The sequence below is a fragment of the Ahaetulla prasina genome, chromosome 7 (genome assembly GCF_028640845.1).
Source record: "Ahaetulla prasina isolate Xishuangbanna chromosome 7, ASM2864084v1, whole genome shotgun sequence".
Lineage (NCBI taxonomy): Eukaryota > Metazoa > Chordata > Lepidosauria > Squamata > Colubridae > Ahaetulla > Ahaetulla prasina.
This window is the reverse complement of record NC_080545.1, coordinates 83,538,891-83,566,602: the sequence shown is the minus strand read 5'-3', so window position 1 is coordinate 83,566,602 and position 27,712 is coordinate 83,538,891. Positions and strand designations below refer to the sequence as shown.

Genomic DNA, 27,712 nt, shown 5'->3' with positions numbered 1-27,712 from the left:
GCTCCTTTTCCCCCCCCCCGCCTTCTCCCTCTCACCTTTAGACCAATAGAAACTTGCTGCCGAAACGTTCTCCCGCCTTCTCCGAGAAGGCCTGGGCGGCACCCAGAGGAGTCCTGGATGCCCCCTTTCCTATGCCAGTCCTTCCATGCTCCTCCCGCCTCCCCGAGCGCGAGAGGCGGTCCGGCGCAAGCGCAGTCGGCCCGAGCGGGAAGCTCGCCTGCTCTTTTATCTTAGGGGTGTCCTAGACGGCTCTCGGTGGCCTCGGGCTTGATTTATCTTTTGTCCGGGAGGGTGGTGCCCTTAACAGCTGCCTTGTACCGAGCGATAAAAGGGGCTCAACGATCGTCCCCTTCCTTCACAGCTGTCTGGCAACGCCATTCCGAATTTCTTCCGTCCCTTTGCTTTCAAGGAATCCTCCGTTCACCGTAAGTGGATAAAAACATCTTAATTCAGTTTGCTCAGCTAGGTAGCAAACAGGCTGATCACGGTAATAAAGGAAAACATTTGTGGCTCAGGGTTGACACCAGGGGTCCTTGGTGCTCGCTGAGCTTGCTTGTTTTCCTGCAGGCGTTTCATTACCCAAACTAGGCAACATCATCAGTGCTAGAAGGAATGTAATATAAAGTGACAGCCAAGCTCACTCCTTACCAGCAACTGATGATGTTACCTAGTTTGGGTAATGAAACGTCTGCAGGAAAATAAGGAAGCTCTGAGAGCATCCAGGGCCCCTCAGGTTGATCATAAACTGCTAATCAGGATCAGATCGGGATGAAATGCTCCCGGTTCGGACCGGATCGCCCAATCCAGTAGCGATGGCGGATGGTTCGGAGAACCGGTAGCAAAAATCCCTGCCCTCTTCCCTGCCCCAGCTGAGCCGCGCGATCATCAGAAGTTGTTTTTTTTCTTTTAAAAGCATTTTTTCTTTGGCTGAAAAAATGCTTTTAAAAGTAAAAAAAAAGGCTCTGATGATCGCACGGCTCAGCTGGGATCGTCAGAACCCTTTAAAAGCTTTTTTCCCCTCTGACGATCCCAGCTGAATTGCCCAATCACCAAAGGCTTTTAAAAGCATTTTTTTACAACATCTTCGGCTGAAGAGGTTGTAGAAAAATGCTTTTAAAAGTAAAAAAAAAAAGTTGGCCACGCCCACCCAGTCACATTACCCACCACCACCACCGAACCGGTAGTAACAAATTTTATATTCCCCCCCCCCATATCAGATAGTAGTATAGCCTTTATTGTCATTATACATCATATAGGCAACTAAATTGATTTAGTCTCTCTGGTGCAATCCATGAAACAACATAAATAGTATAGAAAATAATCCCTATACAAGTAACTGGGAAAAAGAGACTACCGTGTTTCCCCAAAAATAAGACCCTGTCTTATATTTTTTTGAACCCTGAAATAAGCACTTGGACTTATTGCCATGCACTCAAAAGCCCGATTGGACTTATTATCAGGGGACTCCTTATTTTGGGGGAAACAGGGTAGTCACACTTTTCCATATGTGCGTATTGTGATTGTGTTTATGAGTCTGACAGCCCATGGGTAGAAGCTGTTTTTAAATCTGTTTGTCCCACTGGCTATGCTTTGATGTCTTCTGCCCGATGATAGAAGTGAAAAGAGGCACTGGCCAGGGTGTGAATCATCCCTAAATATCTTCCTTACTCTGCTGAAACAGCAAGACCTGGTGATGTCATCCAGTGGTGTTAGAGGGCAACCAATGGATTCTTGTGCTGAATTGATCACTGTCTGTAGTTTCTTTCTGTCTGCAGCTGTTAGACCAGCATACCATATACTGTTATACAGTATTTCAGGACACTTTCTATCATAGACCAATAGAAAGAAGTCATCAGCCGTTGTTCCACCTGATTTTTCCACAGGACTCTAAGGAAATGAAGTCTCTGTTGAACCTTACTAACCACCAGGGATGTGTTGTTTTTCCAGATCTGGCTAGAGTTGGGAGATCTAGATCTAGAGATGGTTAGAATGGGAGACCATTAGGAAATCCTTCCCACTCCCGGGGAGGGTGAGGAAGGGATTATCATGGATTGGAAAGTCAAAAATAATTATGGAAAAAGACAGCTACAGATAGTCCTCAATTTACGACCACAATTCAGCCCAGAATTTCTGTGGTTAAATGCGACATTTGTTTTGAGTGAATTTTGCCCCATTTTACAATCTTTCTTGCCACGGTTGTTAAGTGAATCACTGCAGCTGATAACTTAGCAACCCGTTTGTTTAGTGAATCTAGCTTTCCCCCATTGGCTTTGCTGGTCAGAAGTTTGCAAAAGGGGATCAGATGACCTTGGGAAACAGCGACGGTCATAAATGTGAACCAGTTGCTAAGCTTCTGAATTTTGATCACGCGATCACGGGGATGCTACAAAGGTTGTAAGTGTGAAAAATGGTCATAAGTCATTTTATTTCAGTGCCATTTTCACTTTGAATGGTCGCTAAATGGACTGTTATAAGTCTACATGTGCTAACCGCTTCTATAGTGTCAGCAAGAAAACTGTATTATGACCTTCATCCATCCAATGTAAAAGAGACCACTTTTTTTTTTAAACAATCATTATCCTTCCTTTCCAAGCATTTATCCTAAATCAGGGGTCTCCAACCTTGGCAATTTTAAACTTGTGGACTTCAGCTCCCAGAATTCCTCTCAGCTTTGCTGTCTGAGGAATTCTGGGAGTTGAAGTCCACAAGTCTTAAAGTTGCCAAGGTTGGAGACCCCTGCCCTAAATTAGTGCCTTTTAGCTGTTCCTGGTATGATAACACTATTTTATACTGCTTCATAGACGAATGAAACATATTTACTGTCAGGCCTGGAAACCATATTAGACTTTAGGTTTCCAGACGCTGCCACATTTTTCCCCTGAGGGGAAGAAGGAGGGCTGAGGGGTATGGTAACATTCTTCAGACGGTCAAGGTCGGATGGTGTTCACATCTGCAGGAAGAGTGGCAAGAAGATATTCGAATGAACTGGGAGAACGTGGGACCATGTGACCATCAAAGGGGTCAGGGGGGTGGGACTCTTGGGGTTTGTATAACTGGGGAAAAGAATCCGGAAATTCAGTTTTGGAATTTTACTCATCGTTTGCCAGTTTCCTCATGCTAACTCTTAAAGTAAAGGACTCTTAAAGACAATGGCTTCTGAGTTCTCTTTATGCAGAAGAGGTTTTTCTGGAACCTTGACATTTACAGCATCTGTGGGGTTGCTAAGAGCTCACACCGATTTGATGGAAATCAGTTTTATGCAAAAGCAGCTTGACTTGACATTGTATGATAAACATTAATCACTCCCAGCTGGAAGGCCAGACATCTTGCTGAAGAAGTAGTGTGGGACACGTAGTCCAAATGTGATCAAGATGCACCAAGGTGGAAACATCATGCTGAGAAAAGTAATAGTATTGGAACTTAACTGCCCAAGTCCTTGAGCAGCAATGTGATGAAAGCAGATTGATTTTCAATTCAGTTAGAATTATTTGCATCTTTGGGCAAAGCTATGACGGAGAATTGAAGCAGGTTTTGGGAATGCTTGTTTTTGCTGAGTTCCTATGAAAACCTTATAATATTATTTTTATAAAGCCTATGAAGTTCATAGTTATTATAAAGGATAGTCAGTCAACCATATCTTTTTAAAATCAAAGGCATACCTGTAAAATATATGCAATTCTGATACAGTAAAAAAAAAAAACTTGCCTGGGATGGGAAATTGTTCCTCTTGGAGCACGTTCTTAATATGAGATGGCTATATTTCCTTTCCTTTCCTTTCCTTTTATCTCATGCCTTTAATTGACTTATTGTTTCTTATCCCTTTTTTTGCATTCTGCATAATGTCCGCTATTCTGGAGGAGAACACCATGATGGAGATATATACATACTCTGTGTGTGTGTGTGTGTGTGTGTGTGTGTGTGTGTGTGTTTTAAAGTTTTTTTTATTTTTTACAGGCAAACAACAACATACAATGCATCTTTTCTGAACAGAGTATCGGCCGGGTACATGTTCATACCAAATTTAGTTCTTTTCCAACACATCTTACATGCTTTCATCAATATATTTCTCTCATTTTTGTTTTCCTTTTTACATTTCTCTTTGTAAATCTAATCTTACCCTTCACCCCCAATTTTAATCTTTTATCAAATTTTCCCTCTTCCCCCCTTTTTCTACTCCCATTTATATTAAACCCTTATATTCCCATTTAATAATTATATTCTTTTATATCTTCTACTTATCCAACATCAAATCAATCATATATTCACATTTCAATGACAATTCATAGATTGTTAACCATAACCAAAAGAAGAAAAGAAAAAACAAGAAAAAACCCCTCAGTTTTTCTTCATAATGTCATTTCTAAAATATCATTAATAAATCAATAATAACCTTCAAACATTTTTTCTCATTTTAAATTCCGTTCTCAATATTTAAATCATGTATAATGCCAACTGTCTGTGTGTGTGTGTATGTATATATGTATGCATCTGTGTATGTATGTATGATGGATAAATGTATGTATGTATGTAGAACCGAAATGGCATTTTCATGCATTTGAGAGTAAGCAACTTAGCGCCTTTCAAAGCTTTTGAACTTCTGACAGGCTGTGCCTATCAGGATTTATAGCAGATGTAGTGCAAATACTCAGTAATACCAGATTGTTATGCTTAGGCAGTCTTTCTTGTCAGCAATTGTGCAGAGTAATTCGGTTCAGATTTAGGTTGGAATAGACAAGAACTGCTCCTTTCTGAAATAAGTGTTGCTTTGGTTTAATGGAAATTGATGCATGTATATTTGCATCCAATTTTTATAATCAGGAAAACACCCTGCCTTTCATCTCAGTCATTAGAATGATCAAGGAACCATAGTACCGTAGTACAAGGGGAAAGCTATTCTTAGTTTCAGGTGCATCATATTCTCTTACTGAAATAAAATGCTATCTTTTGCATTTATTAGGAAAAGTCAAGCTCTGGAAAAAGAACAAAATCGGTGCAGAGCTTCTGTTTGCATGTCCTGCTCTGCTAATTCTGAAGATTAATTCTTTGCAATATTTGGGATTAATAATTGGTTCAAATGCATTAATGGAACTTACCTTCTCCTATTAGTATCTTATGATTTATCACTTGTTATTTGTATCTTACAATTCATGATTGCATCTTATGATTTATGGTCGATGACCTATCATTTTGTTGTTTGTATGTACACTGAGAGCTTATGAACTGGAGACAAATTCCTTGTGTGTCCAATCACACTTGGCCAATAAAGAATATTCTAATTCTAATTCTAATATGTTTATTTTGGAGGGATATCCATGGTAAAAATGGCAAGAGATGGAAATGGCATCACCAGTGACACACCCAATACGTGGTTTGGACAGGTTAGTATATCATTGCTTTTAGTTAGCTAGTTAGTTAGTTAATTATTTTGCTGCCCATCTTCCTATAGCTATCTAAGATTCTTAGGGATGAAGCTTTGTGCAACATTTATTAAGGATAAGGATATGGTTTCTACTTCATCGTAACAAATCTGTAGCAAACTTATTTAGAAATTTTAATGGAAACAGGATGAAAATCAGGTTGGTGTTAATCAATCTTTCTGAAATAATCTCAATGTATTTTGTATCTTATGCAGAAAAAGTACAGAAAAAGTGAAGCTCGGGTATTATTGAGATTATTTTATAAAGAAGACTTTGTACAATTTTGACGTTTGAATGCTGTTGGGTCTTTTTTGGGGGGGTTGGGGGGTAGAATTTATAAATTGCTTCTTGGTGAGGCAATATGCTGATACAATTATCTCTTCAATTTGCATTAAGATAGTGAGACTTCAGGAGTGAACTCTATAAAGATGTTATTTTTTATCATTTTATAATTTATGACAGTACTATAACAGTGCAGTTTATTCTCTCGTCTTGAAAAAGACTTAAGTGTGAACCACTGTATCATGAAATGGAAACAATCCTGAAGAGGCAAGAAGACAGAAAGGTATTTAAATCTGTTGGGTTTTGTGTTTGCATAGTGCCAGTACACAGCAGACGAGTATCAGGCTGTTCAAGCTGCTTTGAGGCAGAGGCTGGGCCCAGAATACATCAGTAGCAGACAAGCCGGAGGAGGACAGAAGGTACAAATTAGAGATTAGAGCTTTCCTTTTCTTTATGCTGAAAAGCATCCTTTTAACCCCAGTGATGTGACCCTGGCAGGCTTGGAGTTAAGAATGCTTTAACACTTTTAAAAAAAAAACACAACATATGGTACAATATATGTACCATATAGCTGTTAACAGCTAGTATCACCAGACCAGATTGTTGAAAATCAGTACAAACCTTCAGGTTGCCAAATTAGAACTGCTGACCAGAGATTTCAAAAGAAAAATAAACATAATCCTGGGCAAAATGGCTCTAAATGCCAATTTTTATTACAATAGTCTATTTGGTGTGTACGGGTAATCCTCAGCTTACGACCAACTTACAATTGAGCTCCAAATTCATGTTGCTAAGTGAGAAATGTGTTCAGTGAGTTTTGCCCTGTTTTACAACTTTTCTTCCCACATTTGTTAAGTGAATCATTGCAGTTAAATCAGTGGTGAAATCTAATTTTTTTTTACTACCGGTTCTGTGTGTGTGGCTTGGTGGGCGTGGTTTGGTGGGCGTGGCAGGGGAAGGATACTGCAAAATCTCCATTCCCTCCCCACTCCTAGGGGAAGGATATTGCAAAATCTCCATTCCCACTCCACCCTGGGGCCAGCCAGATGTGGTATTTGCCGGTTCTCCGAACTACTCAAAATTTCTGCTACCAGTTCTCCAGAACCTATCAGAACCTGTTGGATTTCCCCCCTGAGTTAAATGAGTAATACGGTTGTTAAGTGGCTCTGGTGTCCTCATGGATTTTTTTATTTTTTTTTTGCATTTATATCCCGCCCTTCTCTGAAGACTCAGGGCGGCTTACACTATGTCAAGCAATAGTCTTCATCCATTTGTATACTATATACAAAGTATATACAAAATCCAAAAAAGGATTTTGCTTGTCAGAAGGTTGCAAAAGGGGTGTGTGTGTGTCACATGACCCTGGGGCACTGCAACCGTCATAAATGAGGGTCAGTTGTCAAGCATCCGAATGTAAATCACATGACCGTGGAGATGCTGCATAAGTGTAAAAAACGGGCACAAGTCACTTGTTTTCAGTGCCGTTGTAACTTTGAACGGTCACTAAGTGAACTGTTGTAACTCCGGGACTTCCTGTTTTGCCCAATTAGCTGCACAAAGGCTCTCTCGTTCTGTGGCACGGAATCTTTAACAACTTTTCACACGTTTAAAGGAGTATGACGCATATAATGCTCAATCCCACCCTTGTTCCCTACGTATCCCATCCCACACTGTGGCCTAGATTTTGAGATATTCCCAGCTTTCTCCTCCTGAAATAGAGTCCACTTGATCACTTCAATATTTATATATAGCTCTTATGTGGAGAGCTGTTTACGTGAAAACAATGTCTGTCTCCGAGTTGGTTAAACATAAAAAGTAAGCCCTGTTAAAATGTATATTGTTACCTGCTTCTTTATGGTTTTTGCTGTGCTATGTCACTTAGAAACTATATTACATAGCTATAAATCAGTGATGGCTACCCTTTTCTGGACTGAGTGGCCAAAATGGGCGCATGGGCCTGTACCCCAAAAATGAGCGTTTGGCCCCCTGCATGCGCCCTGCCCCATTCGTATGCACGTGCCCCCCCCCGGATTCTGCACACACCCCGCCTCCCGTACATGCATCCATGCCTCCCTGCACACACTTCCCCGAATGTGCGGCAGAGACCCGAAGACCAGCTGGCCGGCAGGAGGTGCGCACACATGTGCAGCGGAGCTGAACTGGGGCATCAGAGAGGACGCTAGGTGCCACCTCTGGCATGCGTGCCGTAGGTTCGCCATCATGGCTATAGATCCTTCTTGAATATGAGATAAAAATGAATCTTTCATAGGCTACAGCAAAACTTATTTCCTTTCTCTCTGCACTCAGGTTTGCTACATAGAGGGGCACAGAGTCATCAGCCTGGCCAATGAAATGTTCGGATATAATGGCTGGGCTCATTCTGTCACTCAGCAGAACGTTGGTGAGTCCAATAAAAACTTGTTTCGGTTGAAAATGTGAGAGAAATATCCCCACTGTAAAGGCAGTTCTAATAAAACGTAAAAGAAAAGGCTGGGAGTTTCGCAATACCGGTCTGCTCCTGGAAGCTTCTTTGAACTGGTAATAGATTTCCTGTAGAGAAAGTTAGGAAGCAGTTTTGCTTATTTCTCATGTGTTCCTGATAAAAAATCCATTGTAGAAGAGCATGAAAAATATTATGAGGAATGATAGAATTGCCTCTCTTCCTTAGGCAACTTGAGACCTTGAAGTACAAGGGTGGCCAAGAACTCTTTGAGTTAGTTTGCATATAAAATAGCAATAGCACTTAGATTAACATACTACTTCATAGTGTTTTACAGCCCTCTCTAAGCAGTTTACAGAGTCAGCCTATTGCCCCCAATAATCTGGGTCCTCATTTTACCGACCTTGGGAGGATGGAAGGCTAAGTCAACCTTAAACACCTTAAATAAAACCTTAATTAAAACTTAAATAAAACCTTATATAAAATCGATGCGTATTCATCATTTTAGATTTTGTTTGCCAGCCAGAAAGCAGATTTGCTTGTCTATGTTGTAGTTCTCTTACCTCTTAAGCGAAATCACCACACTAACCTGCTATTCTACTAGTTACAATTTTAATGTGTCTTTTGCTAGTACTCTCAAGCACCCATATTTATTTATTATTTGGTTTTCTAATTCGATAGATGTCTAAAATTTTTCCCTGTGGTCTGGTCCAGTTTGTACAATTTTCTCAAGTCTTGACCTCTGTTGCATTTTTGTCATTGGTACTCACTGCCTCCCGGGTTACCATTCCTTCTGTGATTGCTTCTCTCCACCTCCAGCCTCTTTCACCTGCGATACTGTACACTTTTTGAAATTGGTAGTTTGTAAGTTAAGAACTACTGCGTTTCCCTGAAAATAAGACCCGGTCTTATGTACTTTTGGGTCCCAAAATAAGCACTAGGGCTTATTTTCAGGGAAACAAGATTTCAGGGTGATTGTTGTGACCCAGGCCCAAGTAGATAGTAGGAAACTCAGTCAGTTTAAAAACAAACAAACTTTATTAGAACAGTTGAGAATTAACTCATTCTCAGCATAGTCCAAACTAAATCAAAGCAAATTCTTCCTAACACAATTCTTCAGTCTTATCACCAACCTTGGTCTAATTAGGCAAACTGCCAAAGGCTTTTCTTGGCAAAAGTTCAAAAGCAGAAGACGCCAACAAGAAATAAATGCAGCAAGACAAGGCTATCAACATTGTTTTCCGGCAAAGAGCCCAAACACCGTTGCTAGTCTTTTAAGCCTTAGGGAGGGGCCAATCATCTCTTGGCCCTACTCCCGAGTCTTCCTCTTTGCTTGAGCTGCTCTTGCCTTCTGGCAGCTCTTCTCATGCGTGCATTAGGAACAGGCTCCTCCTGTTCCTCTGCCTCACTACTGTCAGCCTCTGGAGGCTCCGGAGTCCGCACATCACTCCCAGATAGCCCTGGCCCCACCTCTGCCTCCTGTGCAGAGCCCTCATCCGGGCGTTCCCCAGCTTCCAGGACTGGCCTATGTTCTTCCTCAGCCTCATCGCTGTCCGACTCAGTTGCCAGCTCCGCAGGCTGCTGGCAGGCCACAACAGTAATCAGCCTGGCTGGATGCCCCGCCCCCGATGCACACCCAAGAGCCAGCAAGCGCGCAGGAGCTGATGGTATCTGGCAGCAGCTGCAGTCTGCTGGTCCCTTAGTCAGCGCACTCTGGAGCTGCGCAGAGTGGGAGGCACAGCAGAAGGCAGGTGATTCCGGTGCACTGCGCAGGCTGCAGGCAACCCAAGAGACGTGAAGACGAGCCTCCTGTGGCCACCTGCTGTGCTGGCCCACCGCCCCTCGGTTTTCACACGGCCTGCGCAACCAGATCGCCTGCCTCCCCCCCTCCCCACGCCTCTGCCTCTGCCTTAACAACACAAGACAAGGTGTATTCATCATTTCACCTGAACATATCCTTTTGCTTTTTGCTGTAGTAGTCTGTTAGGAAAAATCAAGCACTGATAGATGATACAGTACAAAGTAAAGCTTCTTTGGTACTTCTAATTAACACAGAATAATATTTACGGAGGTTTTGTTTACCTCAAATATGGTATCTTATAATCAATAAGTGTTAACCATAAATAGCTGTTTATTAAAAACAATGGTGGCCGTGGTGGCTCAGGCTGTAAGATAGCCTGTTATTAAAACACAGCTGCCTGCAATTACTGCAGGTTCTAGTCCCACCAGGCCCAAGGTTGACTCAGCCTTCCATCCTTTATAAGGTAGGTAAAATGAGGACCCAGATTGTTGGGGGGGCAATAAGTTGACTTTGTAAATATACAAATAGAATGAGACTATTGCCTTATACACTGTAAGCCGCCCTGAGTCTTCGGAGAAGGGCGGGATATAAATGTAAAAAAAAAAAAAATGAACATTACCAGACACCATTGAATTTAATTTCAGTTAAGCGTGTTTTCTGGCTTCCTCTTTATATAATTTATACTGTGTTTGGTCTTAGTTTTCTTTTCAAAAATAAAAGCTACTACAGGTCCTTTAAAAAAAACCTAACTCATATGCATTTTTATATATTTCTGTTACTGCCTCTTGCCTTAGTCTTTAACTTTTTTCTTCCTCCTTTTGCAGATTTTGTTGATCTAAATAATGGCAAATTCTATGTGGGTGTTTGTGCCTTTGTGAAAGTTCAGCTTAAGGTAAGAATTTAGAATTTTTATTTAGAAAGCATGCATATATAGGCGGGTATTCTAATGAGGTGGAGCATTTAGGGCCAGAAAGTTAAATCAGAGGTCCCCAACCCTGGGCTCTGGCCCATTACCTTGGCCTGTTCGGAACTGGGCCATACAAGCAACGGGCGAGCGTATGCGTGTAGCTCCACTTGCATGAGTGGCAGGTGCCCACGCTTGGATGTGCAACTCAGTTTGGATGTGTAGCTCAGTTTGGATGTGCAGCTCAGATTGGATGTGCAGCTCAGTTTGTGCAAGTGGCGCGCCTGCACACCTGCCGCTCACACAAATGGAGCTGTGCATGAGAGTGCCTGCCATTTGAATGGAGACATCCCTCCCCCCCTCCCGCTGGGCTGCTAAACCAGAAAGGTTGGGGACTACTGAGTTAAATTACACCCAAATGTGCACAATAAGAACTCTTGAAGATACTATTTATAGTCAGGTGGAGAGACTATTGTTACATAAAACAATGACTATTGTCAGTTCTGTTACTGGTTGAAAGGGATTATTTAATGCTGTCGAATTTATTCCACTTATATTTTCCACCCTTGTTATAGGCCAGTGATGGTGAACCTTTTTTTCCTCGGGTGTCGAAAGCGCGTGCGTGCGTGCGCACGACAGCATGCGTGTGTGTGCCGACACTCATAATGCAATGCCCCACCCCTCAGGCCCTCCCCCCCCATGCAGGTGTGTGCGACCCCTCCACGCCCCCCCCGCGCATACGTGCGTTACTCCCATTTTGGTGCTACCCTGAAGCCTCCTGGGATCAAAAATGGGGTGCAGGGGGGCACCGCACCCCCTCACCCCCGCGCATGTGTGCACGATCCCCCAGCCCTGTGCTTGTTAAAGCGTCTCTCGGCAAAGACTCAAAAATCAGCTAGCTGGGGGGAGGAGCATGGGCATGCGTGGTGGAGCTGACATGGGCGTCAGCTCGCATGCCCACAGACATGGCTCTGCATGCCTCCTGTGGCACGCATGCCAGGGGTTTGCCATCATGGTTATAGGCCAAAGATATACTTGCCTTAAGGGACGCGGTGGCTCAGGGGCTAGGACATTGAGCTTTTCGATCGAAAGATCGGCAGCTCAGCGGTTCGAATCCCTAGTGCTGCCGTGTAACAGGGTGAGCTCCCGTTACTTGTCCCAGCTTCTGCCAACCTAGCAGTTTCGAAAGCACGTAAAAATAAAATGCAAGTAGAAAAAATAGGGACCACCTTTGGTGGGAAGGTAACAGCGTTCCGTGCGCCTTTGGCGTTGAGTCATGCCGGCCACATTACCACAGAGACGTCTTCGGACAGTGCTGGCTCTTCGGCTTTGAAACGGAAATGAGCACCGCCCCCTAGAGTCGGCAACAACTAGCATGTATATGCGAGGGGAACCTTTACCTTTACCTTACACTTGCCTTAAAGAATTAAAATAGGTTGAAGTGGCATGATACTGCAGATTAAGTATCCAAATCCCTGTAGATTCCAGAAAAAAATTGAATACACCTCAGTCATCCATTCATTGTTTTCTTCAAAAGAAAGGAATTGCTGAGGTAATTATAGTAAGTGCGGGGATATAGCATAATCTACTTATATTGCAGGATGGGGCTTACCATGAAGATGTTGGCTATGGAGTAAGTGAAGGCTTGAAATCTAAGGCCTTGTCCCTTGAAAAAGCAAGGAAAGAGGCTGTCACAGATGGATTGAAGAGGGCACTCAAGTAAGAGTAACCAACGCATAACAATATTGTTTGTTGTCAAATAGAGAATTGTGTTTTAAGAAGCAGCCATCTGTCTCTTCAGGTGCTTTGGTAATGCTCTTGGGAACTGTATTTTGGATAAGGACTACTTGCGCTCAGTGAATAAGCTCCCCCGTCAGGTATGTTGTGGGTGGGTGGGGGGAGGAGAGGGGAGGACAGCAGGTTTCAGAAAAAGTAAAAATGTCAAACTCTGGAGGGAGCACAAATTGTAAAATTAATAGTAACTTGCATCATTTCTTCTTCGTAATCACCAGGTTTCACCATTTGGCTTTTTTTTTTTCCTCTTAGAAATGTTCTCTCTTTTGTTCGTTGTTACTCAGAACTAAGCCAAAAGTATTATGTCATTATTCTAGCATTATAAAACAAGTATTCTTTTTTTGGCCTTATTTTGAATAAGATTCTGTAACCTGCACAAAAATACACGTAATTTTTATGTGTATATAAATACCTTATGATCCTTTGGATAAATGATCTTGAACCTGCAGTTCATTTATTTATTTACCTAATAATAAGGTTAATGGAACTTGTATTTATTTTTGCATAATGGTTTTTAAGATTACACTATAAGCTTCTAAAGATGTCTAAAGACCCCTCTTTCAATATCCCTCGGCATTGCCACAACATTAACCATGATTTATTTACTTTTTAAAATCTATAATTGGATAACTTTAGCCTGGTCTCAAATGTTCCCCTTTTAGGGCAGGCTGTTGGCTGACAGCTACAAATGGGTCTGGATTTAGCAGAATATCTGGATCCTTTTCAATCTGGGTTCGGACCAGAAAACAGCACTAAAACGGCATTGGTTGCACTAGTCCAGGGGTCGGCAACCTTAAACACTCAAAGACCCACAAAGGTCCTAACCGGAAACGCAAGCCCCCTGTTCAATTCTGGAGCCGACCGGAAGTCAGGTCCCCCCCTCCCCCCTTCCCACCACCATAGAGTCTCCTCCTAGCATGGCATCCTTTTTCCTCTGCCGACCGGAAGTCTGGTTTCCCCACAATAGAGTCTCCTCCTAGCATGGTGTCCTTTTTCCTCTACCTGTCCTAACCGAAAGCACTATCATTTGTGGAGCTGACCGGCGACAGAAAGCCGCAGCAGAGGGATGAAAGAGCCACATGCGGCTCCAGAGCCATGGGTTGCCGACCCCTGCATAACCTTTGGAGGGCTCAAAATGAAAGCAGTGCAAGCATTCTGGCCTTCCTGGCCCTCAGTGGCTTTTGATAGCTTCAACCTGGTATCCTGGCTTGGCTTTGAGGGCTGGGTGTGGGAGGCATTGTGTTATGATGGTTCTCCTCCTTCCTCTGTGGCCGGTTCCAGTTGGTGTTGGTTTAAGGGGAGAGGCTGAGCACTAGGGCTTTGCAATGCTGATGATACCCAATAATATATCTCTACCCTCAGCCAGACAGATGATGTTGTGGCAGTGCTGGACAAGTACTTGAAGGCTGTAAAGGTCTGGATGTGGGAGAACCGGGTTTGATTCACCCCGGTGAGATGAGATGACTCTGGGTTTTTGGTCCCCCACATCCAGATGATGTTTCATCTTTGGATAGGTGGTAGTGCAACTTGGGGGTCTCCTGGACTCACAGCTCCTGCTTGAGAAGCAGGTGGCAACCATAGCTTGGGAGACTTTGCACAGATTTGTCTGGTGCACCAATTGCATCCTTTGCTTCACTGGGAGGCCTTGCTTACGCCTTGATCCCCTCCCATTTGGATTACTGTAATGTGTTCTGCATAGAGCTATCCTTGAAGACCACCGAGAAACTTCCAACTGGTCTAGAATGCAGCAGGATGCATTGTGACGGGTCTCCCCGAGTCTGCCCATTAACACCCTTGTTGAAGGATCTCCACTGACATCCAATTTTTTTTTGTCCCGGGGCGTGGCATGAAAGCAACACAACCAGAGAACAGGTCTAACTCCCCTTTATTGCTCCAACTGTGTCCCCAAATGTTCCCACATTCACTACAAGTCCTGGAGCAAAGCTCTCACACGCACCTTCAGAAGCCTTTGGCTGCAAGTAGTCCAGTAAGCCAGGTTAGCCACACAGCAACCAGGGCCAGCAGTCCAATAACCCAGGTTAGCTAAGCAGTAACCAGAGCAAAAAGTTCAGCGAAGCAGGCAAACTGGCATGCCCCACAAGACACAGTACAGCAATCTCCAGGCTTTGGCAAGTCCACACGAGGCTCCACCGATCCAACGCTTGTTCCCGACAAATGCCCCTCCCACCGGCACCTCCTTACATCTCAGTCCCCAGGTGTGCCTTGTGAAAGGGGGCGGGGCACTCTCCTCCCTTGTAGCTGGCTCAATCTGCAATGATCTTGCCGCCTCTCTTCCCTCCTTGCTCTCGGATCAGGAGTGGGTAGTCCTCGCTCTTCTCCTGGGCTCTCCCTGTCTGCAGGCCATACTAATTCAGAAAAGCCTTGCCTGGACTGACTCTGCCCTTCCCCAGTTTCCTCCAAGGCCGGCCTCTCCATCTTTGTCAGTTCTTGTTCCTGCTCAGCTTCCCCTGTAGAGTCAGACTGCGACGGGGGCATGACAGTGCGGTTCAACTGGTTGCATGCTAACACCCTCAACAAGAGGTCAAAGCAAATTGGCGGTAGATAAGAGTCAACAGAATTCAAGATGGGCTGGATTTAGCTCTCACGTGACTCTAGACTGATGATGCACTTGACTCCTCCCTCGGGAACAGCCTGGTCATCTCCTACATTTCATATGGTTTTTAATTTTTGATTGGGATCTGCCTAAGATGTATATAAATGTTTTAAATATATAAATTGTCATAAAAACCAAAAGAAGCCAAAGGTGATCTACAGCAGGGATCTCCAACCTTGGCAACTTTAAGCCTGGAGGACTTCAACTCCCAGAATTCCCCAGCCAGCTTTGCAGGCTGGGGAGTTCTGGGAGTTGAAGTCCACCAGGCTTAAAGTTGCCAAGGTTGGAGACCCCTGATCTACAGGGTACATGGCACTAAGAATAATTGTAATTTGCTTTAAACCAAGGGTGTCAAAACCCACAGGCCGGATTCAGCCCACGGGGTGCTTAAATCTGGCCCGCGGAGTCGTCCTGGAAATATCAAAGGACCAGCCCACGGTGCCTCTGGCAGCTGAAACGGGCCATATGTGGCCTCCCTCTCCTTGTTTTCACCCTCCATGGCCTCCTGCAGCACTCTGCCAGCTGAAAACGGCCCCAAACAGGACCGGAAATGGGCCAAGCGGGGCTGGTTTTCGGGCAGCAGGATGCTGCAGGAGGCAGCTCTCCCATCTCTCCCCTGCTGCCCCCCCCCCCCCGTCAGCCCGTGGAGGAGATCTACAGTGCTAATCCGGCCCTCGAAGAAATCCAGCTTGACACCCCTGCTTTAAACAGATAAATAACCCACATTAGCTCAGGTTGCATTGGCTAAAAGTATGATGTGAAGATGAAAATTCTGCCCAAAATACCACTTGTTTCCCTGGTAGCTTCACCTCAGGACTGGGGTGAGGATGAGGGGGGGAGGTATTTCCTGGGCAACTTCCCCCTGATAAATTCTGTGAAATGCTTCTACTATTTTCTGAACTTCTCTACTTGAATGGCTTTTTGTTGTTGTTGTTGTTGTTTTATTCTTTTGCTAGATGCCTCCAGATTTAGATTTGTGCAAAGTTAAAAGGCAGGACTTTGATCTTACTATAGAGAAGGCAAGATATAACAGCTGCTGGCAAAAAGGAAGTGAAGACCAGAAGTTCTTCTCCTTGTCAACCCCAAGCAAATCTTGCAAGTTGGCTTCTCCCTTGAATGCTAGTGAACAAAACCAAAACAGGTTAGCAGCTTCATTAGATGTTTTCTCCTCGGGCAGCCATTTTGAAATTTTAAACTTCATCGTGACATTCGAAAGCTGCTGTCAAATGTATTCTGAACTTTTACTTTAGCAAGAAATTCGTGGGCATTGTCAGATATTCTACTTCTGTTCTGGGAGGAGGCAAAGAAAAAATAATACAGGATTGCTTTTGTGAATTCTGTCAGGAATTCTGTTTCCTATTTCCTAAGTAGGTACAACACTGGCAAAGTACACATCCAAGTGGCCCATATATATCCTATAGCAGCTTTGTTCGGTCTGATGCCCTCTGATTGTACTAACGTTCTGCTTTCAGAATTTATTATTCAGCATGAATGCCTCTCTTGTGAGTTTATACTGGTATTCCTGGATTTTAAGGAAATTATTAAACAAGTTATCAAGGTTGACTCAGCCTTCCATCCTTCCGAGGTGGGTAAATTGAGGACCCAGATTGTTGGGGCAACAGGCTGACTGTGAAACTGCTTAGAGAGCACTGTTAAGCATAAGTCTTAAGTGCTATTGCTAAGTGCTATAGTTAGAAGAAAAGTATCATGGAATTGAAATTTAGTATGCCATAAACATGCCTTGCCATCCAGCATGAGGTAATTTTATTAATGAACTAGAGCAGGGGTGTCAAAGTCAAGGCCCGTGGGCCGGATGTGGCCCGCAGGTGCTTAGATCTGGCCCGTGGGGCCGCCCTGGAAACAGCGAAGGACCGGCCCACGGTGCCTCTGTCAATGGAAACGGAGTTTGGAGGGCTGTGGGCTTCAGGAGGCAGTCACATCCGAAAACAGAGCTCAGGAGCCCAGTTTCCCTGGCGGAGCAATTAGGCCGCCACAGGTGCCCCTGACACAAGGGGCGTCGAGCTGGCTACGCCCACCCCAGCCCCTTGAGGTCAAATACAACGCTGATGCAGCCCTCAGTGAAATCGAGTTTGACACCCCTGAACTAGCGGGATAATCCCAGGGATGAAATGCTCCTGGTTCTGACTAGATCTGGCAATCCGGTAGCAATCGTGGCCGGTGGTTCAGCGATCCCGTAGTGATGGCAGAGCAAAGCTCCGCCCACCCCAGCCCCTTGAGGTCAAATACAACGCTGATGCAGCCCTCAGTGAAATCGAGTTTGACACCCCTGAACTAGCGGGATAATCCCAGGGATGAAATGCTCCCGGTTCTGACTAGATCTGGCAATCCGGTAGCAATCGTGGCCGGTGGTTCAGCGATCCGGTAGTGATGGCAGAGCAAAGCTCCGCCCACCCGCCCAGATGTTTTAACCAGGAAGTAATGTGTGTTTTACCTTCTGCACATGCGCAGAGGGTCTGCGCACACATGTGATGTGCGCGCGTGCTCAAGTGAGCGCGCACATGTGGCGTGTGCACTTCCAAACCAGTAAGGAAGGTAAGTAGATTTTACCCCTTGATTTATATTCTGTTATCACAGGATCTCACTGCCCTTGGATTACGACGCAACTCACCTTCGGAAGATACGACAGAAGCAGCTTCAACAGAAGTTCAGAGAGCAGATGCAGGAGAGACAGCAGATCCAGTCAGATGTTTCAGCTTGCAGAACTAAAGATCAAGGTAAAGAGGATTGCAGGAACCGGGTATGGCTCGTCTAGAGAAAAGAAGGACTAAGGGGTGACATGATTGCAGAATTCTAATATTTGAGGGACTGCCACAAAGAAGAGGAGCGGGTGTCAACCTATTCTCCAAAGCACTTGAAGACAGGACAAGAAAAAAAAATGGATGGAAACTAATCAAGGAAAGAAGCAACCTGTAATTAAGAAGAAACTTCCTAACAGTGAGAACAATTAACCAGTCAAACAGGTTGCCTTCAGAAATTGTGGGTGCTCCATCACAGGTCTCTTTTAAGAAGAGACTGCACAACCGCTTGTCTGGCATGGTATAGGGCAGGAGTCTGTAACCTTAAACTCTCAAAGAGCCATTTTGACCCGTTTCCCACAGAAAAGAAAACACCAGGAGCCACAAAACCCTTCCCGTGCCTGACTATTTCTTGAGCAGCCAAAAAAACTAGCATATTATGTTGCATATTCAGAATATGTTGCATATTCAGTTAAGCTACTGAAGTTCGCAGATGACACAACAGTGATTGGTCTCATTCGAGACAATGACGAATCCGCATATAGACGAGAGGTCGAACGACTAGCCTTGTGGTGCAACCAAAACAATCTGGAACTGAACACACTCAAAACCGTAGAAATGGTGGTAGACTTTAGGAAAAACCCTTCCATACTTCCACCTCTCACAATACTTGACAACACAGTATCAACAGTAGAAACCTTCAAATTTCTGGGTTCTATCATATCGCAAGATCTCAAATGGACAGCTAACATCAAAAACATCATTAAAAAAGGACAACAAAGAATGTTCTTTCTGCGCCAACTCAGTAAGCTCAAACTGCCCAAGGAGCTGCTGATCCAATTCTACAGAGGAATTATTGAGTCTGTCATTTGCACCTCTATAACTGTCTGGTTCGGTTCTGCAACCCAACAAGAAAAACAGACTTCAGAGGATAATTAGAACTGCAGAAAAAATAATTGCTACCAACTTGCCTTCCATTGAGGACCTGTATACTGCACGAATCAAGAAGAGGGCCGTGAAAATATTTGCAGATCCCTCGCATCCTGGACATAAACTGTTTCAACTCCTACCCTCAAAAGAGCACTGCACACCAGAACAACTAGACACAAGAACAGTTTTTTCCCCGAAGGCCATCACTCTGCTAAACAAATAATTCCATCAACACTGTCAGACTATTTACTGAATCTGCACTACTATTAATCGTTTCATAGTTCCCATCACCAATCTCTTTCCACTTATGACTGTATGACTATAACTTGTTGCTGGCAATCCTTATGATTTACATTGATATATTGATCATCAATTGTGTTGTAAATGTTGTACCTTGATGGATGTATCTTTTCTTTTATGTACACTGAGAGCATATGCACCAAGACAAATTCCTTGTGTGTCCAATCACACTTGGCCAATAAAAAAAATTCTATTCTAAATTCTATTCATATGTAGTTGAATTAAACTTTCTGTTTTCTTCTGAAACTTTTGTTTTCTTGGATTTATCTACGGTTGGCCTACCGGTGGTTGAAAAGCTCAATAAATCACGTGCCAGCGGATGTCGCACATTGGCGGTTGTGACGCATATTTTGAGTGACAGGGAATCGCAGTAGAGGGATGAAAGAGCCACATGCAGCTCTAGAGCCGCAGGTTGCTGACCCCTGGTATAGGGTCTCCTGCTTGAAGAGGGGGTTGGACTAGAAAACCTCTTAAGGTCCCTTCCAATTCTATTCTGATAGACTCTGGATAGAGGAGAATATAATTAGTATGATTAATTATTTCCATAGGGGCCGCGGTGGCTCACTTAAAACGCTGGGCCTGCGCACCGCTGAGGTAGGCGGTTTGATTCCTGTTTGATTCCTGCACACCGCTGAGGTAGGCGGTTTGATTCCTCCTGGCATTCAGATGTCCCACGGGTAAATATAACACCACCCCAAAAAAATTCCTTTCACAGAGGCAGCCAGCCACCTCGGTGATCCCTGGCTAACATGTGCCATACACTAAATAAATAAATAAATTCCTTCCATGTTAATTGCGCCTTCATCAGAGGAAGAAAATGACCCGTTAAACAAAGGTTATTTTACACAAAAACGCATAACCTGTTAATATCAACCACTTCTACCATAACAAGAAAATCATAAAGGAAAATAGAGGTAGGGAAATAAATAATCTGGAATAATTTTAGGGATGCAGAGATCAGCATGTTTAAACAGGAGGTGGTCAAGAAATTATAGGGGCAGCTCTAATTGACAAAAATTTAAATCATTGAGCCGTAGATAGATTTTGTGAAGCAATTTTGATATAGTTTTGCAAGAAAATAGAACGATGTGGAGCTCAGAGGGTAGGGAAAGGGTTGGACCCAAAGAATCGGAGAGTTGCCGTGACTTCAGTTACTCCTGAAACTTTCCCAAGTGCCGTTGGGTCACATATAACACCTTTTCCAATAAGTGTTTGATTAAAATATTCCAAGGGGGTGGAGGAGGGAATCAAGAAAATACAATGACTATCCCCAAGTATTCCAATGGATTTTAAATTTCACTTGATAAAAAATCATTTAAGCATAAATATAGCAACACAGGTTATTTGATGGGGAGGGGAGATGAAGGCAGTGAAAGGCTATCATAGCTCTTCCTTGTAACTCAAGAGAATTATAAGGAGTTGTATTTAGAACAGGAACAGAGGTGCTATTCAACCGGTTCGGACTGGTTCGGGCAAACCGGTAGCGGTAGCGGTAGCGGTAACTGCAAGTGGGCCCACCTATCCGCTTGGATGTAATGCCGTCCTAGCCACTTTTTCAAGGCCAGTAGGATGCGCGGAAGGCATGCGCGGGAGCAAAGTGCATGCGCAGAAGGCTGGGTGCGCATGTGGAAGGCAAACCGGTGGCAACTATTTGTAAAACCCACCCCTGAACAGGAATATTAAGACGCTTCCCCCCCCCCCAAAGAAAATCAATCAATCGGCTGGAAGGGATCTTGGAGGCCTTCTAGTCCAACCCCCCTGCTCAAGCAAGAGACCCTATACCATTTCAGACAGGTGGCTGTCCAGTCTCTTCTTAAAAACTGTAGTACCCACAATGTCTGAAGGCAAAGCTGTTCCACTGGTTAATTGTTCTCACTGTGAGGAAGTTTCTCCTTAATGCTAGATTGCTTCTATCCTTGATTAGTTTCCATCTGTTGTTTCTTGTCTTGCCTTTTAATTAAATTAAAATTTAAAAAATTACAAAGACAATAGCAAAAATGGCCAGTAATGACTGACCCTCCACTCTAGTTTTTTAGTGCCAGAAGAAAAAAGGAAACTGGGAAGGGAAAGGGAGAGAATAAAATCTCCTTTCCCAATCTGTTATCTCCTGGGAAGAAAGAGAGGGGTAGGAAGTTGATGAATAGGATAGGATAGGATAGGATAGGTTACAATACAATACAATACAATACAATACAATACAATACAATACAATACAATACAATACAATACAATACAATACAATACAATACAATACAATACAATACAATACTTTTTTTTTATTGGCCAAGTGTGACTGGACACACAAGGAATTTGTCTTGGTGCATACGCTCTCAGTGTACATAAAAGAAAAGATACGTTCATCAAGAATTCTAAGGTACAACACTTAATGATAGTCATAGGGAACAAATAAGCAATCGGGAAACAATATCAATATAAATCGTAAGGATACAAGCAACAAAGTTACAGTCATAAGTGGGAGGAGATGGATGATGGGAATGATAAGATTAATAGTGCAGATTTAGTAAATAGTTTGACAGTGTTGAGGGAATTATTTGTTTAGCAGAGTGATGGCATTTGGGAAGAAACTGTTCTTGTGTCTAGTTGTTCTGGTGTGCAGTGCTCTGTAGCATCATTTTGAGGGTAGGACTTGAAACAGTTTATGTCCAGGATGTGAGAGGTCTGTAGATGTTTTCACAGCCCTCTTTTTGATTCGTGCAGTATACAGGTCCTCAATGGAAGGCAGGTTGGTAGTAATTCTTTTTTCTGCAGTTCTAATGATCCTCTGAAGTCTGTGTCTGTCTTGTTGGGTTGCAGAACCAAACCAGACAGTTATAGAGGTGCAGATGACAGACTCAATCATTCCTCTGTAGAACTGGATCAGCAGCTCCTTGGGCAGTTTGAGCTTTCTGAGTTGGCGCAGAAAGAACAATCTTTTGTTGCGCTTTTTTGATGACGTTTTTGATGTTAGCTGTCCATTTTAGATCTTGTGATATGGTAGAACCTAGAAATTTGATCTGCAGCAACTTGGAGTTGCACCATTGAGCTTTCACTGATTCTCCTTTGATGACATAAGGAAAAGACTCTGAGATGCCATATGCCATTTGTCCATCACCAATTTAGTTTTACCTACCTTGATCCTGTCTCTCTGCCGCAAATTAGAAAGGCGGGTAATCATTTCACTTTTTCAGCAATTCTATTCTTTGCATACAGAGGTGTCCATTCCCCCTGCCTCGAAAGGCAACTCTTCTGTACAACCGGAATCTGCTGTGGATGAATTCCTTGCAGGTGAGTGTAAAATTGCTCTAAGTTGATTGCTCAAGGTTTTTTCATGGTATTCACAGTACCAATTATTACGGTACAGTGTGCATCCGTTTCTCATGCAACCCCTCCCCAACACACCTGGCCTGTTGCTGAATGTTAGACTGTGGGAAGGACTGTAACGAAAGGAAGAAACAGCCAGGGGGCATTTATAGTGAAAAGTTACTGGGAGCAAAAGTGTTACCCATCTATTCACCCACATTCTGTGATGACTCGGGGCGAGGCACGGAAGCAACACAGCCAGAGAACAGTTCTAACTCCCCTTTATTGCTCCAACTTTCTCCCAAACAAACCCCATGTTTACTGCAAGTCCTGGAGCAAAGCTCTCACTCACACCTCCAACAGCCTCAGGCTGCAAATAGTCCATCAAACAAAGTTAGCAAGGCAGCAACCGAGGCAAGAGATCCAGCAAACAAAGTTAGCAAGGCAGCAACCAAGGCAAGAGGTCCAGCGAGGCAGGCAAACCAGACAAGCACACAAAACAAAGCACAGCAAAGTCCAGACGTCGGCAACTGCACATGAAGCTCCACGGATTCAACACTTGTTCCCAACAAATACCTCTCCCAATGGCGTCTCCTTAAATCTCAGTTCCCAGGTAAGCCTTGTGAAGAGGGGCAGGGTGCTCTCCTCCTGAGTCGTTGGGTTGGCCTGCGCTGCTCCTGCCTTCTCTCCACTCTCTGTGGATCAGGAAACGATGCTCCTTGCTCGTCGCTGGGGCTGTCGTTCCCCTGCTCCACTGCCTGTCCTCTCTTCCCCCTTCTCTCAGTCGTCCTGCACTTGTTCTTCCTCACTGGCAATCCTTTCCAGGCCCAAGACACCCGGGGCTGCCTCATCCTACTCCTCCGGTCGTTCGTCCGGAGCCAACGAGAGTGTGCCCACTTCCTCCGTTGGCCCCAGCTCCGCCTCGTCCTCCTCTATGGACTCAGGCTCCGACGGGGCCATGACACATTCCCTTTTTCTAGAAAAACTCAGATTTAGACATTCACATATCTGAGCTTGACCCTGAATATCGCGGCTTCCATTACAATCCAGAGCCGTTGAGAATCAGATGCATAACTGAACCATCAATAGTTGAGGTTTTAGTTTTAATACCTGACTGATTACAGATGATCCAGAACTGTGGGACTTTCCTTTGGAAGCGACTGATCAAAATACAGCAGCAGCACCAGCCCAATGCTTACGTTCACCTCTTGGACAGCATACCATGATGACTCGCAGCCGAACCCCACAAAGAATAAATAATCAGCAATCAAAGATAAAACCTTCATCTTGGCACCTGTCCTCCAGTCCCAAATCTTACTTACCAGGTAAACTGTCAAAGAGATAGCAAAACAAGTAACTTTGTCTATGTTAACTAGGCCAGTGATGGTTAACCTTTTTGGTACCGAGTGACCAAGAGATGCGCGCGTGGGGGCGCACGAATGCATGTGCATGGGCCCGAACCCCCCAAATGCAATGCAAGCACCCCCTGTGCATGTACCCCACCCCCCGTTTTGGCTTCCAGGTTAGTGCAAACAGCCGAAACAGGATGTGTGTGTGTGTGGGGGGCTTTTTGGGCCTGAAAAGCCTCCTGCACTAACCTGGAAGCCAAAACGGGGGGGGGGTAGAGTCACTGTGTGAGCCCCTCCCCCCCAGACCCCATTTTTGCACTGGAAAGCCTCCTGAACCATCCTAGACCCCCCCTTGCATGTGCCCTGCCCCCTGTGCATGCACGTACGTGTCCCCTGCATTACGCCCTACCCCCCGTCATGCACGCCAGAGATCCAAAGACCAGCTGGCTGGTGGGAGGCACGCGCACATGTGTGGTGGAGCTGGCCTGGGGTGACGGCTGGCATGCCCGCAGAGAGAGCTCTGTGTGCCACTTGTGGCACATGTGCCATAGGTTTGCCATCATGGAACTAGGCTATATATGACAAATGCATGTAATAAGGGAGAACAAATAACATATTTTCTCCTTCCGTGAAAAGCAGCTAAAATGCCGCTTCTAGACTACGAGGCATGTTGTACGTGAAATAGGATAGCTCAGCAAATGAAACTGGATGGGAATCTACACTGTCTAAATCCTGCAGAGCGCAGATAAAAATATATTTATATTTCCCAGTAATTCCAGCCTATGCATTATATGCAAGTCAGTAAAATTGCTTAAAATGCAGTGGTGAAAAATGAAACAGGACACATTTTATTGTAGATAAAAGAAAAACTAGGTGAAAAATATTTTTTTTTCAAGGAAATCCTTTTCTGAGCGACTATTTTCTATTTCAGCTGAACGTAGCCCTTACCGAAAAGGCCAAGGAATGAAAAAGAGAAGATTGGAGCCTGCATAGAAAGCACTTAAAACTTCAGCATGAGGGTTTTAATTCAGAATACATTTTAGTCCAATAAAGTTGCAGACCAAAGTATCTTTTCTAGATTTTATTACAGAAAAAAGCGCATTGCTTTGCAGTATTTAATGGCTTAAAATGCCACTTCAACTGTAGTTAAAAGAATTAAATATCACAAGCCCTAATATTTTATTTTATATGTAATTCTATTTTAAAATTTAAAAAGGCACATTCTTAACTTTCTTCATTCCAATTTTAGTAGTAATATTTTCTAAATGTGTTATAAATGGTCTAAGCTGGATATGAATTTGATGTTCAGGAAAAACATTTTTAATTTAAATTATAATTGTCCTTTCTTTTGATGAACAAAACCAACGAAACTAAGATTTCCACCTACTCAAAAGAGCCTGAAAATATTGGGAAAGTTTACTGTTAGAAGTATTGAAAAGCAGGCTTTTTAAGTGTCTGTGAGGGGAGAGGGGAAGGGAAGGGCCTCTGTGGCTCAGACTGCTAATGCAGTCTGTTATTAAAAGCAGCTGCCTGCAATTACTGCAGGTTCTAGTCCCACCAGGCCCAAGATTGACTCAGCCTTCCATCCTTTATAAGGTAGGTAAAATGAGGATCCAGATTGTTGGGGGCAATAAGTTGACTTTGTATATAAATATACAAATAGAATGAAGACTATTGCTAACATAGTGTAAGCCGCCCTGAGTCTTCGGAGAAGGGCGGGATATAAATGCAAATTAAAAAAAAAAAAGGTGTGTCTTGGACTTTTTATGGTGTCTATTGGTCCACTAGCAGAGGCTGAGAAAACAAAAATCAATCGTTAGAACAGTATAATTCATTTTGCAATCTATAATTTAATGCAGCATCTCATGTAATCATGTACTCTGGTTGTGCTGCTTTCATTAAATATAGCAGTAAATCTTATTGCGTAAACTCTCTGGATTCTCTACCACATCTTGGTAGATAGGAGAGGTAGCAGGTTACTGGTTTTGTATTCAGACTGTCATGTTTTCTAAGTCACTTGCACAAATATGTGTGTGTATACATACACACACACACACACTCACATACTAATGGTGAGCGATCTATTTTGTTAAATTGAGCAACTTTTCCCCAAATAATTCTTGCAATATAATGTGAAAATAGGATCAGTATACTTTTTGTTTCCGTTGCAAATGTGAGGAGGATAATTAAAGCAGTTTTTCTGCGAGACCAATAGCATCAGGCTGAAATAAATTCCCTATCTCCAGATCATCTGTAGGATGTAGTTCCATTTGACCAATAGCTAAGATAACATCAGAAAGGACTCCATTACTATCATATGTCACCAATGTCATTCACTTAAGAAGATCCCACCTGCGAGATGTTATGTAATGTATGCATATCATTTATATAACTTTCTTTGATCATTTTTTTCAAATCAACTTCCTTAATTTTCAAAATTGGCCCACTATGTTCTGATCTGCAGATTAAACCAAAATTATTTGAACTCTGAAGAATGCTAAATATTGTATATAATGAAGCTTCAGGACACCATTGAAATATTTAATGAAATGTTTCAATAAAGAGACATTGGCATTTTCTTGCTATTAGTATTGACGCATTAGCATTTGTTTATCTCTCTTTATTCTGTGTCAGTTATTGTGTGTATATGTTACCTAGGCACAAGTAGGTTTTAACCTAAGGATGTTTTTATAATGCATTTTTTTTGTTCATGATTGGGACTGTAGAACAATCTTAATATTTCCCAGCTGGACAACATCAGTGGGCATTGGAGGTGGGCTGGAGATATTCTGGGTTTTCTTGGAAACTTAAGATTCATGTAAATATCCAAGTGGACACATGAAATTTTCCACTACATCCTTGACAAGCAATATAGTAGCCAGACCTTATGATTGCTACAGTATATCTAGCTTCCTACCTATATAAATCTATCGTGTTTTCCCAAAAATACAACCTATCCCAAAAGTAAGTCCTAACTTGATTTTTATATGTGTGCCCAATATAAGCCCTACCCCCAAAATAAGTCCTAATTAAGACCCCGCCCACTCGGGTGCAGGAGGTGAAGCGAGGCGCACTGGTAAAAATTAACCTAGGATAGGGATGGGGGTGGTGGAGCTGCCCTACTTACCAAGCCTCACACACCCCGACGCCTTGCCGGCCCACTTCTGCGGCCAATTGCCGCTGCTCGTGCACGTCACCACTGGCCTGTTTTGCTCTGCAGCTGAGAAACGGGCTCCGGATTGACGCGTGTGTTGCCCACAGCCTCCATTTCGCCGTCAGAGGCCCTTCTGGAAAGCCCTCTGCAGCTGATAACAGAGCTCTGGATCTGGCTGCAGAGGGCTTTCCAGAAGGGCCTCTTGATGGCGAAACAGAGGCTGGGGAGGAGGTGATGCGTGCATCAATCCAGACCTCGTTTCTTGGTTGCAGAGGCCTTTCTGGAAGGCCTCTGATGCTAAACAGAGGCCTGGGGTGACGCACACAAGCGGCTGCAGAAGAAGTGGGCCAGTAGCGGGCTCCTGCTGGGTGGGGCTGTTGGTGCTGCCACCGCAAGGTGAGTCAGTGGAAGCCCCCCCCCCCGAAAATAAGATCTGGTGACTGTTGGCCAAAAAAAAAATAAAAAAATACAAGACCGGGTCTTATTTTTTGGGAAAGATGGTATTTTATGATATGCAACTTAAAATAGAAGAGATAAACGCAAATACTCCTTAGCTGATTTTTAAAAGCTAAGTAACATCGGACCTGCTCGGTATTTGATTGTCTGGAAATGCAGGCGCTATACACTAAACTAGAAGTTGTTGCCAAGAAAACTACATAGGTATCTTTATG

At 43.6% G+C, this 27,712-nt stretch overlaps 1 protein-coding gene across 2 annotated transcripts; it reads left to right on the top strand.

The window, feature by feature from the left end:
• The first annotated feature begins 9 nt into the window (after nt 1-9).
• RAD52 (RAD52 homolog, DNA repair protein) lies at nt 10-27,116 on the top strand. Of its 2 annotated transcripts, XM_058189591.1 has the most exons (12): nt 10-425; nt 5,305-5,378; nt 6,017-6,118; nt 8,007-8,100; nt 10,765-10,832; nt 12,445-12,563; nt 12,646-12,721; nt 16,209-16,393; nt 17,848-17,987; nt 22,449-22,523; nt 23,663-23,863; nt 24,819-27,115. In XM_058189591.1, exons 2-12 carry the CDS (start codon nt 5,313-5,315, stop codon nt 24,878-24,880), a joined length of 1,188 nt encoding a protein of 395 aa, XP_058045574.1. In that variant the 5' UTR covers nt 10-425; nt 5,305-5,312; the 3' UTR covers nt 24,881-27,115. The 2 variants fall into 2 exon arrangements, with proteins under 2 accessions (XP_058045574.1, XP_058045575.1); XM_058189592.1 differs by lacking the exons at nt 12,445-12,563; nt 12,646-12,721 and having other exon boundaries at nt 48-425; nt 24,819-27,116.
• Nucleotides 27,117-27,712: the final 596 nt, after the last annotated feature.